The 14,495-nt window shown below is 42.9% G+C and overlaps 1 protein-coding gene across 1 annotated transcript in view; it reads right to left on the reverse strand.

Annotated features, from left to right (window-relative positions):
- cdh6 (cadherin 6) overlaps window positions 1–14,495 on the reverse strand; it is an 81,347-nt gene that overhangs the window by 40,164 nt on the left and 26,688 nt on the right. The window contains exons 2-4 of the mRNA XM_020651788.3: window positions 11,792–12,107; window positions 302–596; window positions 100–219 (exon numbers count right to left, since the gene is read on the reverse strand). Coding sequence (XP_020507444.2) covers window positions 100–219; window positions 302–596; window positions 11,792–12,007 — 631 coding nt within the window. The 5' untranslated portion in view covers window positions 12,008–12,107. The remainder of the gene's footprint in view (window positions 1–99; window positions 220–301; window positions 597–11,791; window positions 12,108–14,495) is intronic.

Consider the following 14,495-nt stretch of genomic DNA (forward strand, 5'->3'; position numbering starts at 1 on the left):
TTATAAAAGGATTTAAAATAGCTTCAGTTTATGAGATTGTTTAGTAATTAATGTTAATCATGTTGGAGTGTAAGTGATACAGTGAATGTGGTAACGTACCTGTGTTTGGGTCCACAGAGAAGTACGGGTGACCTTGGCTGATGCTGTACACCAGTTTAGCGCTGTTTCCATACATACTGTCATCAGCATCTGTGGCTGTCACCTGGATGACCGACGTACCTGAGAGACGCATAAAAACATTCAGTTTATCCCCTCGATGCTTTCATTGCTTATTAAAGACGAGGCACAGTTCAAGTCTCACCGATATCCGAGCCCTCGGGCACGCTGCCCGTGTAAACCTCTTTGTCGAACTGGGGCTCGTTGTCGTTGATGTCGTGGAGTTTGACAGTGAACTCGGTCTCCGGCTCCAGCTTGATTCCCGTCTGTTTGTTGGTCACCGTGGCCTTGAGGATGTAAAACGACTTCTCCTCTCGGTCCAGACGGCGCGTGGCGTGCAGGTCACCGTTGTTCTCGTCAAGGACAAAGATGGTGCCCGCCCCCTCTCCGGACAAAACGTACTTCACTTGACCGTTTCCGTGGTCCTGGTCCGACTGGAGCTGCAGGTCAACGCATCAAAATGAAGGTTAACTTCCTCTCATCATAACATCAGTCAACAGCTTGTGACATACAAAGAATTAAATCTTGATCTTCTTGACCTATCTAGCAGTGATACAGCTCACTGTTTCCAGCACATTAAGTGAGGACATGTTATTTTATCATGGATACCAGTCACTCCTCAGCGTGTCTGCTAGAAATAATTCACATAACCAAAAATGAATTAGATGAGACACATTTTCACATTTCTGTCTTTCAATAACACAAGTATGTATTATGGTAAATTGTAAATTAACTTCACTTAATCTTCTGACTACTCCCACAGGTCACACCTACACATTCAGGTAGAGGCTGCTGAGTAAAGAGTCCATCAGCATTAACTCATCCATTCATACACATTCACACACTGATGGTAGAGGCTGCTGAGTAAAGAGTCCATCAGCATTAACTCATCCATTCATACACATTCATACGCCGCCAACAAAGCAGCGGGAGAAACTTGGGGTTAAGTGTCTTGCCCGAGGACACATCGGACATGTTGCTGCAGGAGCTGGGGATCGAACCCCAGACGCCGTAGAAAGACGGCTGACTTTACCAACTGAGCCACAGCCTATTTATACTGTTAATAAATAGTATTCAGTAGGGTGGAGGAGGTGCTAAATGTTTGAGAGAGATAGTCAGTAAGGATATTTTCACATATTATGCACTAATCACTGACACACATTTGAAACGAGATTCCACAAATCTTTGAGGTGAGCTGCAGGTGGAAATGAAAAAGGGATGCATTTTTCTCCTGCCGGCCCCGTCAAAATATGTTCGCAAGAATTCGGGATGAGCCAATGTGTGAACTCAGCAGGTAATGTTCAGGGGAAATTCACAGTGTGAGAGCACCCTCACTCTTTGAGCATCATCAGAAATTCATATCGATTGAATCTGTACCCTGAGGAAAAGTCGATTAAAAGAGGCTCATGTTAAAAAATAAAAAAAAGAGACAAAAGAGAACCTCTCTGAACTTCACTTTGCATCCAGAGCTTTTAGCTAGCAGAGCATGGAGTTATGTAAATGTAGTTTTGATTGTTTGAAGAGATTTTCAGGTTCACTTCAGCCTGTTTAAATTTAAACTCTCTGATGTAGTTTCCACATATCTTTGTTAGTAAGGAGCCTCTGATGGTACACGGAGGGAGGGGTAAAAGGGCGGACAGATGAGTGGATCACAGTGACAGGTTTATATAAGACGGCGGCAAAAGATGAGCAATGACAGAAAGACAAAACAAAGACAGAGCTCAAGGCTGAGAGACAAAACAAGAATCTTCTGAAGGAAGAACAAGGAGCAGAAAGTAGAGTTTGTGTTGTGCCTGAAGGAGTCCACATCTATCGGATGTGCCCTGAGTTCTGCTGCTCGTCCTCTCTCGTACCTGCACAGATGACCTGCACACTCTCTCTCTCCTGTCTGTGTCTCTCCACCTCCTGTGGATCATTGTTCACCTTTCATGCCTTCATTCTTGCTTCACTCCTCCAGCTCCAGGCCAGGTGTTAGGGTGAAGCCTTTGATTGTGTGTGTGTGTGTGTGTGTGTGTGTGTGTGTGTGTGTGTGTGTGTGTGTGTGTGTGTGTGTGTGTGTGTGTGTGTGTGTGTGTGTGTGTATGTGTATGTGTGTGTGTGTGTGTGTGTGTGTGTGTGTGTGTGTGTGTGTGTTCCCACCTGTGGAAGCTGATCTCAGAGGCTCTGGCTGGATTTATGTGAGGTTTTTAATATTTTTCTTTTGTCAGCCTGATTCTACCTGTTTCATGATGGATATGCTGTGTGATGAAACCTGCTCTTGTTTCCCACAGGCAGACTATTTGATTATAGTCCAGGCAGGTATGTAATTAGAATGATGCGGTGTGTAAACCATGGCACAGACGAAGATTATATTTGTAACAGCCTTCTGGATGTGACAGATTGTCGAGAGATGGACGTGTGATCACTGAGAATCTGTTAAACTAGAAAACAGAGAGTATAGCTTCCTGTTGAGGACTCATTTTGTTGCACTTTGTGTCATGATTCAGTCTTTAGTTTGTATTTTGTCTATTTCAAAGTTTAGGTTTCCTTGTGGTTATTGTTTCCCTTGAGTGTTTTTGTCTTAATGTTTCATAGTTTAGTCTTTAGTGTTTCCTGTTTTATTTTGTAGTTTCTTGTCCTTGTGTTTCTTTGTTCTAGTGGTTATGTTACTTTCTTGAGTTCTCTGTGTGTCTTAGTGTTTCATGATTTAGTTTGTAGTTGTCCTCAGTGTTTCTTGTATTTTCTCCCTGCCTCTGTGTTTCCATCCAGTGTGATTGCACTGATTGTCCTCACCTGATTACCCCTGTGTCTATTTAGTCTCTGTGTTTCTGCCCGGCTGTGTCAGTTCATCGTTGTGTTGTATGTGTTGTAAGTTGCTGTAATAAAAACAGCAATAAAAACAGCAAGGCCTCACACCAAACAGCCAGTTAACACCTGATATCACACATCCTAATATCTACATGCATGGGCACTGGGGATTCACATGAAATATAGCTTGATGCTATCTGTAGCGTAATGGAAAATGCAGTTGGCTATCTATCAGAATTAGAAGCACATTGCAGTCATTTTAACTAAAGACACATTCTGTTTTACATCGCAAACATCACCATATGCACTCGTACTCACAGGCATGTCACAGTGTCAGCTGGAAGGTCAGAGTGCATGAACTGAGGTAGAGTAAACAGCGGTTTTAAATCAATACATGGATCTTTATGTGTTTGGATTGAAACTTTTACTGGATTTGGATTGTTGACGACTCTCGCTGATGCAGCAGGACCGTTTTTGTTGGAATTTATTATGATCAGGAGGAAAAAGTAGACAAACATCTTGTGTGTCTCATCTCTCACTCTAGGTACCTTCTTCAACCCACTCCGTCACGCCCTCATTGTCATCACAAATGTAATGTCTGGTTCATGACATCACCAGGAGGACCCCAGAGCTCCTTCTACATGAACTTCATCTGATTCACTTTTCCTGCTTCCTCCAGCTACTTGAGGCTGAGCAGGGTCCAGTTTGATGACCTCTCAGCTGGGATAAGTTTGAGGATTTCTCTGATGGACACCAGCTACTTGTTTTCTGTTTCATCTGTGTAGGGCCGTAATTAAAAAATTAGCGGAAGTGTACAAAACTGCAGTTCCTCGAGTGTCCACTTGAGGCTGGCTGCAAAGGCCCTGGAAGTCCCATTAACACCCCATGATCAAATGCCCAGAAATAAACATGTTTGATGTTTGATGCCCAATAAGCCACTGGTGAATATTTTTTGATATATATTTCGTGTTGTAGCTGTTCTCCAGGAGGCTTAAGGCCAATCTCAGATTCCCCCTTCTTGCCTGTGATAGGCTGATCGAAAAGTTAGGTTGAGACAGCATGTTGACATGGCAACCACAAATGTTTGGCTTTAAAATTCTCCTCTGGTAACCAACAGGTGAGGTCACTGAGACGTCATTCTTTATACAGTCTACGGTCTCCACTGAGTGGCAGAGTCCCTGTATCCAGCAAGGCATACAATAACGGCACCAAAGACGTTCAAAGGATGCTGAAATAACTGAATGATGAAATATTGGGGATGTCTGCCTAAAGAGTGATCAATCTGCAGTGAACAGTTTGATACTGTAGCTGTCAATCATACAGATGTCTTTAGACACTCTTCATGAACACACCAATCAGTCATCAGGGATCAAATAATCATCAGGGTCTTTGTAACATAACAATGAGTATGGTCTTCTAACTGCGCTTTTGTAATGTTAAAAGACAATGAGTAAGGTATTTTACCTGCTTTTTGTAAAGTGTCTCCAGATAACACTTGTTATGAGTTGACGCTATACAAATAAAAATTGACTGATTGATCATTCATAACGTAGAAAAAGCACAAACACTCTCTCCCCTTTATTCGGCGACTTAAAATAAGGAGGAGAATCTGCAGTTCAGTGTGTGGCTCTTTCTTGTTAAAGTGAGCACTGCAGCACAGCCACCACTGCACATCCTCTTATCATAACCAATAACTCTCCGAGAGCGGGCCATGCTCCTGAGCTCCCTCTTCTTTAAAACCTACTTTCCTGCTCATACCAATGAGAAACAAGAATGCTGACTCTCAGCCTCTTCTTCTTCTCTCACTCTCTTCAAAAAACATCCAAATCTGCAAACTTGGCCTGTCGGAGTTTTGCTGGGTTGTCAATGAGAGGATTTTCCTTTCAACTTAATATCTCTGTTCCCACAGAAGTCCTGTTCCTCTGAACAGAGAAAAAAAAACAGCTAAATCCAAGGTCTGCTGAAGCTATTGATGTCATTACAATGCAGAAGCCCCTTTGAAATGTAGCTAAATTCAGGTGTGCTCAGGAGAACTGCCAGTTCTACATACTGAATGTTTGATCTGACAAAACACACTGACGCTTTGGGAATATAGAAATAATAGTTGTTCAGTCAGAATGTTTCTCTGCTCCCATTATCTATACTCAAAATGTTGATATATATAGACAGAGAGCTGTAAGGACCAACTCATCCATCCATTATCTCTATCCCTTTTCAGGGTCGCTGGAGCCGATCCCACCTGTTGGGCAAGATGCGGGGTTACACCCTGGAGCGGTCGTAAATCACAGGGACCGACAAACAGCCACACCTACTGACAATTTAGAGCAAACAATGAGCATGTCTTTGGACTCCAGAGCACAGGAAGAAGATACAAACTCCACACAGAGAGACAGGGATTCAAACCAGGAACCTTCTCGCTGTGAGGCTACAGCGCTAACCAGTGCACCACCGTGCAGTAGCACATAAGAACCACTCCCATCTCATAAACACTGTACTTAAGATGTAGACTACAGCTGTCTTCACACATGGACTGGAAGGTTAACCGCCCCTGAAGAATCTCCCTGAGCTGCTTGTTTACAGATCAACTTGCACACAGCAGGAGACGGACCCTGTTGCAGAGGAAGGTGGGGGCAGAGGAGGCAGGACATGACGTTACCATTACACCGAAATGGTAGTCAAAGTCCAAGTCCTAAATTATAATGATAACAGATTAAGCAGAGAAACCTTAGCAGAGAAGGAGAACTGTCTGTGGTGGGATAAAAACATCACTAATCCATCCAGCACACTGGGGGTTAATTTGCCTAAATACTTCCTGCCACGTTCCGACATTGGTTCACATTGACTTGGTATAGAAAATTAACTCTAGGAGGCTGGCAGGAAAATAATCGCACTATAATTTACAAAAACATCAGACTACAAATGACTGATGCTCAAGAGGAAAATAAAAAGCATCAACAGAGAAGAAGGTTCATTTTCTCATAGACTTCTTAAACAAGCAGACTTATTTTGGAGCCAGTGGAGTTGACTTTGTGACTTCAGTGTTTTACTGTGAATGATTGGCTCTGAACAAACAACACACAACAACACACACAAGCTGCACGTCTGAGGAAAAGGGGGGGGGGGGGGGGGGTGATAACTCTGTTTTCTGTGAGGTGAGTGAAGTCTGGTCAGACAGACAGATGTTTGTTTGTGTGTGATTGTGTCACTGAGAACGCTCTACTACAACAACAACAACAACAACAACAACAATACAACAACAACACAACAACACATGCTGTGTGTGTCCCAGAGTCACATAAAGGTCCCGCTCCGTGTTTTCAGAAACCACTGATGATGTGACATGAAAACATTTTGTCAAGGCAATAAATCATATCCTAGATTTTCTTCCTGTTGAACCCTTTTACTCTCCACTTTTTGTGAGGGATTATTTTTTGAAAATCCAGATGATCTAATGATGAACAGCTTGTTGAACAGATGTGCTGGTAATGCAGCACAAAGCAGGACAACAGTCACAGAAAAAAAAACTGCTCAAAATCAGAACATCACTCATATTTACAACTCCTGTTCTCTCTACACAAAATGATACAAATCTATAGAAATCACAATATTCTAGCAGTCCTACCTCATTACTTCACTGTTTAATAAAATGGACAGCGCTGTTCTGTCTCCTTCCTTTGTACTGAATTTTAGCCAGAATATTCCTGTGACGGGCGAGAAGATATTGTGCTGTTTATTTTGAGCCAAGGCATGCTCAGAAGTGAGCTAGAGCTGGTCAAACCCTAAAATTGTTGCCACGCCCCTTGTGCTAACTGCAGCACACATTAAAGGTCACATATCAACAAAAATATGTCTCTAGTCTGTCTACAAACCCTCCCCTTATAAGAAATTCTCTCCGTCTTTTACCTGCTCCACTTTTCAGAAAATGTGTGCTCAAACAGGCCGTTTGGAGATGTTCCCTTCATGACATCACAAAGGGCAGTAGCCTCTCCCCCAGGTGGGTGACACTCCCACAGCTAGGTGTTTGTTCTGTCTTCTGAGTCTGCCTTCTCACCGTAAACAACAGGACATGGAGCGAGAAAGACCGAATACACCCAAGTCCTTCCAGAGAGGGGGTGTGGTCAGACACAGCTCATTTACATATTTAAAGGTACAGACACAGAAACAGCCTGTTCTGAGCAGGTATAGAGCATGATATGTGGGAAAGGGGCTGTAGTTGTCTTAATTGATTCATGAATGAAGCATGATATAAATCACTTGCTCTTTGGTGAACCCAGAACATAAGCAGCGCCTGCGACTCTGTGTTTTGTGTATGTTCTTTGGTGGGAGTTGTCTGTTATGATGGTATGATGCTGTGAAAAATAATTAAGTCTAAAGTCTAAACTGTGGCTAACAACAGTTTAATGTTCGAGACTTGTGACTATAAAACCATTTTGGGGCTATTTTTGTCATGACTTGTTACTGCTCATGGGGGAATTTACAGAAAATGGGGCCAGCAGATGATCCATACCCCAGTTTTTACTGGAGTCCTCATCCAGACCGCTCCATGCAGGAATATATTAACGTGGGTAAGACAGAACTGGGATAGTCCAAAAACCTTATCCCAGAGTGCACAATAACCTTAATGTGTCCTTTCTCAAACTGTGTCCTGTATCTCCCCCGAAGACTTTTAGAATTATGCTAATGGGAAGAAGCTCCTTTAAACAGTCCCCTCTTTAATGTATGAGGCATGTCAGAGTTAAAACAAACACAAAGAACATCTGTGATCAGCAGCACATATCTTTCTATAAATCAAAAAAAGGTTTGACTTCAGGTTGAAGGTACTAATGCAGATGAAGAATTCCACTAATCATTCAAGTCAACAGATCTATCTCCACGTCACCCGAGGAGAGTGGACCTGCTGGTTCAGACTCAGCCGACAGTCCACCTGGAGTGGGGAATGTTTAACATCTAGGATAATTAAAGAGACCTCAAAAGGTCAGCAGAGTCTAATGAGAACCATAAATCAACCACAAAAACACTCAACTGTTAATAAGTGATGCTTCAGTCGGGCATCTCTTATCGAAACACTGAAACAATAATTGATGTCTCTATAACTTTGTCTTTTCTGTGTCATATCATCTGCTCCAGGCGACAGTGAATGTGTGTCAGCTGTTTTTGTTTTGTTTTGTCTGTAGAAGAAAACTCAGCTCATGTCTTCACTTTTTTACTTTTCTGTCCTCCTCACTCGTCGGTGTGCTTTGTGCATGTCTCTGGCTCCATCCAGCTGACTTCTTCTTCTTCTCTTGTCTCCCTCTTGCTGTTCTTTTCTTCTTCCTGTCCTCTTCCTCCGTCTCAACTTTTCCTTTACAACACCTTTATCTGTTCACATTCTTCACAGTGCAAACCTTTCCTCCTCCTCCTCCTCCTCTCCTCCCTCCCTCCCCTCACTCGCTCCCTCTTTTTGATCCTCTCTGCCTTTTCTCTCCAGCAGTGTTCAGTCTGATTTGATCTGTCAGTCTGCAGGGCTGCTACACCTCCGTGCTTTCCTCCTAACACGAGCTGACGAAGCCTGCGGACGTTTTTACCGCGGCATGAGAGAGAGACATTTTCTGGAGTCCGTATGCGTCCCACATATCTGATTCTGCTGCCAGACCTCTACCAGACCGGCTGCATCCCACTGTGCTTCACCAGAACATTCATGCCAGCAGTGGAGCCAGAATCACATGAATCTCTCTAACTTTTACAGACCCCCCCCCCCCCCCCCCCCCTCAGCATCTCATGTTGGTGTTGAGTCTCAGATCGAGCGTGACGTTCACAGGACTTTTATTTTCTGAAATCAAGAATAAAGTGATAAATAACTTGCTGTATTGAAAGTATACTCTGCCAAAGAAATGGTCTTTTATAAATGTAACCAGGGTCACAAATTCAGCTGACCTGCTTGTTCACACATGGAGAAACTTCCTGAATCGATGCAAGAAGAACGACGAGGAAGTCTTTTCCTGAATATTAGCTGCATTCTCACATCGACATCAAAAAATGACGACGTTTGTGTTCACACATGCAGCTCATCCTGAAAGTGTGAAAGCAGCTATGTGACATCATCCCAAGAGCATCTAAAATGAGTTAAAAGGTTCTCATGCTCATGCAGGTTGCCATGTGGTCGGGTACAATCACTTCTATCTGAACCACTTCTCTTGACCGCTTCTATCGCTGCAACACCTGTTGACCTGATAACTGCTCTCATATCTGGCAAACAGAGGGGCGTCCAAAACGGCCGTGTGGGGGGGTGTCTTAAAAGCGTCTACCTTCTCTGGTCCAAACAAATCCAGAGCATTCAGGAGCAGAATCTAAAGTTAGAAGGAGGACATACTGGCTGCTGCATTGTTGTCAGAGAAGCCAGCACTTCAACATAGCATGTTTCCTTTATGATCATATAGTAAGATCACTTTATCATTTCACTCTCTACACATCTTACTGATTGATACTTTAATCCTTTAATTCAGTTTTTTAAATATATCTAAAGCAGAGTGCAAAGCCATGCTCAGGTAACTCGAGGCTGCAGAGAAATAAAGCGTTTAAAATAAAAATCCCAATAAACAAAAACAACAGTAAGTGTTCTGTGTTTACAAATGTGTTGTTGTGTTGCTGCTCTGAAGAGATTGTTTTGGATCGATATGTTTTTGTGCGTTTGTCTCAAATCTGATGAAAAAAACATGTTGGGCTTTTAAAATCTTTTTTTTTTATGACACCGTTTTCTCACCATCATCAATAACAATGTTTTATTAACGCTGTCACATTGTAAGGCTATGAAACAAACCTTTCTTTTGGATTGTTTTTCTCTTCCAGATGTTTTTCCCCCAGACATGGAGCCGGACTGAAACATGAAGAAATCAGCCTGCAGTTGTTTCTGTGTTTGTTTCCTGTTCTTACATGTGAGAGGAAGTGAAGCAGGTGAACCGCTGAATAAACACACTTCATCCTTTAATTCTAAAAGTATGAAACCTCCATGCTATGAGGGCTAAAACATGTGTTCATGTTTTCCTAATCATACTGTCGCTCCAGTAATCTTTCAATGAACCACCCCGGCGTCCCTGCAGCCTATCAGAAGCAGCCAGCAGCCCCCCTGCAGTGAGCGCGACGCGCAGCAGGGAGGGAGAGTGTTTGTCTGTGTTTACCTCCGTCATGAAGAAGAGCTGTTTGTTACAGAGCTGACTTTGTGTTGTGCTGCTGTCAGACAGCAGGCTCCAAACAGAGCAGCACAACACCTCCCGGCGTCTGGCTGCTGATCAAACAACACGCCGCTCTGACTGAGAACTTCACTAATAGGCCGAGTAAGAAACTCCTGATGTTACACACAGCAGCTGGTACCATGGAGAGTCCCTACATCACCTCAGTGAAGATAACATTACACACCTGCACCTGCTCTAACGTACAGCTTCACCAGCTCTGTTACTGAATCTTCATTTACATTATTGATTCAGTTTCCCATCAGCCACCTCCCCCGCGTGTCATGCTCATGATTCAGGCTCAAGGTAGGTGATAGAAGTATTTTAGACAACTTCTGGACATTAAAATAATCAACTTGAAGCACAGTCAAGGTGAAAACTCACTAACAGAGTCCAATCACCAACATCCACAGTCCTGACTCTAAAAACTGTGTTTTTCATCCACTACTCTGCTCTGTCTTAGTGAGTTGCATGTTGTTGTCTGTTTGTGTATTGTTACCATTTTGTCTTGTTTTGTCTTGAAGTACGGCGCTACACCGGGGCTAGGGGGCGCTGTAGCTCCCATCACAAATCTGTCTAGCCCCGGTTAAGACCCCCTCACGTATTATGGTAGTTTTCTTTTCTTTTTGAATAAAGTGTGAAAATAATTTCCCACACATATACGATACTTGGGCGAGAGAGAGAGAGAGAGAGAGCGAGAGAGAGAGAGCACGAGAAAGTGCAGGCGTTTGATGTAGCTGCAGCTACTTTCCCTGCTTCGCTCTCGCGGGGCACGCTGACACACACATATAGCCTACATTGATGCACACAAGAGCGCACACACACACTGGAGCGCCAGCTTTTTACTTTTAGTGCAACAGCACACAGTTGATCCGTGATCTTTACAGACCGAGGCGGGAACACACGTGATCCGGTCAAACGGTCGGTTCGACTTTTCTCCGTTCACTCTCACCGTGTCTGCAGCTAACTTAGCGATAGCAACATTATCTCACAGCCTGCTGTAGCCTGTGAACATCGCCACACAGATTACAGCAGATTCAAGATCTCTACTGCAAAAAATACATTAATTTAGAGTGAAACAACATATTTTATATATATACAGAAAACAGAATCAGAAAATCAGAAAATATAATTTTTTTCATATAATTATATATATATTTTTTATAATTATATGTTTTTCTTATATAAAAAAAATATAGCCTACCCTACATTAAGATTTTATTTTTTAAAGTATGTTGATTACTTAATGCATTATGTTTCCTGTACTTCTCAAATATTTGATGCTCTTTTGTTATACTCTTTTTTTGTACTGAAATGCTGGAGCAACCCGGCACAAGCATCGCATCGTATCTGATAGTATCCTATCTCATGATATTGTATCCTGTCTTATCTCATCTCATCTCATCTCATCTTTGCGATTTGAAGTCCTTCCAATGAGATCTGATCACTCTTAACACATTTTACACCACCAGGAAAATCTGACGAGATAATCTTTAGAAGCATTTTAAAAACCAGGACTCTGTTTAGGATTCTCAGAAGAGGACCTAAACTCTCTCAGTGTGTACCCAGCTTAATAATCATCAACTGTGTCTACTGCAGTGTAGTGTTTGTGAACTTTGTGTTGACTGTGCCACATCTCTCACCTTGCCGATGTACTGGTAGTCGCTGCCTGTGTACTCCTCCTGCAGGAAAAACTGGTTCCACATCCAGCCTCGTCTGACTCTGCGGAGCAGCTTCTCTCCTCTCTCTGCCTCGCTCCCCTCTCCTCGTCCTGACTCTACCCTCCATCCACTCAGGGACAGAGCCTCAACGCACAGGCCCAGGCAGAGCCACACAACAGCCTGTAGAGTAGTCCTCATGTTTCTGACGCTGAGCTCACAGACGTGTTATCTCCCAGCCCAGATTCACCTTAAGTCTGGGGTCATAGTCCTTCAGGGTTTGATTGACGGGTGAAAGAATCTGAGGAGAGAGAAACACGGATGAGAACATGGCTGGACTCAAACATGTCAGGTCCAGATTTCATCAGACGGAGCTCTGAGGGGGAAACTCTCGGCATCTAAACTGTTTGATGTAGGAGATAAAGGAGATGTAATTGATTGATTTGTGAACGTCTGCAGATAAGAGTTGTGATAAACAGAAAGAACCCTGCAGAAACAAACTTCTTTATTTTCATTTTAAGTGATAGAAGGTTTTTTTAGAACCATGTGATGCATCTTGCGAAGAGAGCAGATAATCAAACTGGAGCACAAGCATGAAAACACTTCAGTTCTCTTTTCATCTGAGGAGAATTTAAAGAAGCACTGGAGTTATATTAGTCTCTAGTGCAATGGAAAACCAATTCTAGATTAAAATCAGCAACTAAACACAGCTTCAGTTTCCTAGCTGTTGCTCAGCTAGTTAGCACATTAGCACAGAAGCTAAAGGGACAAGTGTTGCAAATTAGCACCGGCTGTAAACACTATGATACTTTGATACTTGGATTTCTGTTTTGTCTACACTGTAGACAAACATTTGTCCCTATCAAATAAACCATCAATAAATAAACAATGTGTTTGTACATGTAGAACTAGTGCAGGAGCTTCAGACTGTTGTGGGGTCTAAGCATGGATTGTGTATATAAAGATGGATGGCATGATGGCATGATGGCGCACCAAAAGGGGGCCCAAACACATTTGGAGCGCCCCCTGCTGACAGGCCGCAGTATGGCCACCTCCTCCATGTTAATGGACGGGACGCCAGATTAACAGAATAGAGGAGGAACGGCGAGAGGAAGCCGAACACTAACAGGAGTGTCTGCTTCAAACCAACACCAGAATCAGTTCTGAATTTAATCAGCAAGTTAACCCTTTGTGTTGTCTGCCAGTAAAAGATCCCTGTCGACATCTTTATCAGCAGCAAGAGCAACCTGAGTGATCTTTTTTTAAAACTTGAAATTTGAGGGTTTTCCTAAAATGAACCCAACAACAAGTCAAACATTTCCTTTTATTTAGATGGAAGCTTTACATCACCTCTGTTCAAAGGTTAGTCATTTTTCGTCATCCTTAGAGACAGTCAAAACTAAAACTGTCTCGACGGTTGCAGCAACAAGTTCAAACACTTACAAACCAACAAACATTTCTTGATGCATCGGTAACTATCGGATCAAGAAAGGAGCGCCTCCTCGTCACAGCAGCCTCTGCAGGGGGCTAAATCTGATCCCACTACACCCGCGGCTGCAGCTGTCCCAGCTGGGACAAAAGCAGGAGATGTCAGTCCTGCCCCCTAGAGGAGGACAGTAAACCACTCCTGTGTGCTGCACATGAGACGAATACATCGCCAAAGTCAGTGCAAACACTTCCTGTCCCACATGTGCTGATCAAATGGATTTAAGCTCTGTTACCTACTGTGGTTGTTTATGCTCCTTGTGAGTACATATTCGTAGGTGAATATGTACAGTTTATGGGCAGTAAATTCAACCTTATTATATGCTTCCTATTTTAAAGCATGCTGATGCCCCACCCCCCAAAAAAGAGAGGTTTTTAGTTGGCAGTACTTCAGGATTGTATGTTCAGTTAAGTGTTCACCATCAAGTTTAAAGACCCTGAAGAACTAAAAAAAATAGAGAAGGCAACACGTTGTTTTTTACACATTGATATAAGCGAGCTGGATCCTGTGTCTTTAATTTACAAGCTGTGGTCGTCTCTCATAAACAAAGATTTATTTCTGTTGAGCAGGAAGAGGACGACTGCACTCAGCCCCTCCACCAGCGCTCAGTCATTAGCAGCACAAGCAGAGAGATGTTGAACAAAAGCAAAAAGAGTCGGCCTATCATATCACATTAACACAACAAAGACAGATCCATGAGAGGGCTGCAGGGACGGCGGATATACAGAGTGAGAGCAGAATGAAGATACTGTCAGGCTCCAGAAACATTCCAGATAAGAGGCTGGAAGGAGGCTTTTATTAAGGTGAGTGGTTTATACTGAGAGGAGTAAAATATCCCTTCATCAATATGCTTGTGATGATGATGATACACTGAACGCCTCGTCTCTTCACCTGCAGCTCCACTTTAAAATGAACAGATGTACATTTCCCCATCAATGAAATCGTTTGTGAACTTACGAACATTTCCATGTAGCCAGAAGTTGGGGGGGGGGGGGGGGTATAATGCTCAGGCCCAGAACAAAACTATCGTGCCTCTTGTGAAAATAGATTTTACATGATAAGGAAGAATGTTCCTGAAAACACAACAGGAAGTGGTTTCATTTGCCCAAACGTCCGTTGTTGCATCACAACATATTCCTGCTCGATGATTTAAACATGGGTTTCTAAATTGTTTGTCCATCATTAAATCCATTGATACATCTC

The sequence above is a fragment of the Labrus bergylta genome, chromosome 4 (genome assembly GCF_963930695.1).
Source record: "Labrus bergylta chromosome 4, fLabBer1.1, whole genome shotgun sequence".
NCBI lineage: Eukaryota > Metazoa > Chordata > Actinopteri > Labriformes > Labridae > Labrus > Labrus bergylta.